The sequence below is a fragment of the Aphanomyces astaci genome (assembly GCF_000520075.1).
Source record: "Aphanomyces astaci strain APO3 unplaced genomic scaffold supercont1.9, whole genome shotgun sequence".
Classification (NCBI taxonomy): Eukaryota; Oomycota; class Saprolegniomycetes; order Saprolegniales; family Verrucalvaceae; genus Aphanomyces; species Aphanomyces astaci.
The window spans coordinates 1310959-1311918 of record NW_009798272.1 but is presented as its reverse complement, the minus strand read 5'-3'; the positions used below and the strand labels follow the sequence as shown (position 1 = coordinate 1311918).

At 45.9% G+C, this 960-nt stretch overlaps 1 protein-coding gene across 1 annotated transcript; it reads left to right on the top strand.

Annotated features, from left to right (window-relative positions):
- Positions 1-253: 253 nt before the first annotated feature.
- H257_05221 (hypothetical protein) lies at positions 254-801 on the top strand (the record flags this gene model as incomplete). Its single annotated transcript, XM_009830014.1, has 3 exons — positions 254-334; positions 631-684; positions 751-801. 3 exons carry the CDS (start codon positions 254-256, stop codon positions 799-801), a joined length of 186 nt encoding a protein of 61 aa, XP_009828316.1.
- Between the last annotated feature and the right edge of the window lie 159 nt (positions 802-960).

Below are 960 nucleotides of genomic sequence, written 5' to 3'. Positions count from 1 at the left end.
TATGCAGGTTGGATGCATTCGCTTTCAACCTACGAAAGCTGGTTTCATTTTCTTGCCTGTCGACACTGGCCCTTATCTACGTATGTAGTACCTTGTGTACCCTGCACGTTCATTCCGTTAACAAATCTTGTAGAATCTGAAAGTCATCGATGCGTGGCTCCACGTGTGGTAGGTACCAGCTAATATAAATACATATATATGACCGATTGTTAATGCCACCATGTAGCCCCAGGTGCAACTCTCCACCAGTAGCATGGGACCCATACAAGCAGCACCTACGTCGTCGATATCGCGCATGACTCGCTGCAGCATGTCCAAGCCAGGCTATCAACATGTACATGTATGTACACACGTCGATATATTCATGTACATGTACATGTATGTACACACGTCGATATATTCATGTACTGTACTTATGACGATATATATATATTCGATTGCACTGACATTATTTGTCTTGGTGTCTACAATGTCGTGTGTGTGTTGCGGCGCAGGATCAAATGTCAAGCCAGAGATACGAAGTTCGCGGTAATGCATGATATTTGCATTGAGCACACCAGATCGAGGTAACCTTAGTAGTTCCTTTAACACCGCGTTCGATCCGCTTGACCGTACGTCGTGATCACGTAGGAAGTCCAAAAGACCAGCTTCTGCGCTGGAACCAAGCGCAATGACATCTTCTCGGTAGGTTGGACACGCTTCATCCAAGATAAATCCATTCCGTAAGAAAAACTTCATGTACGCGACCAGATGTCGAGCAACATATTTCTTCTGTTTTGGTGCGTTGCTAGTAGCATGTAGACGAGGTTCAAGCCCATACCATTCGAACCACGTTATTCGTAGCGACTTCAAAGAGCTTTGACGGTGTTTCTTCGTAGCGGGGATCGTGTCAGTGGTTTTGAGGCTCACGGATTCTCGTTTCTTGTAGTCGCCGCGACCTTCCAACTTTGCATCCAGAGC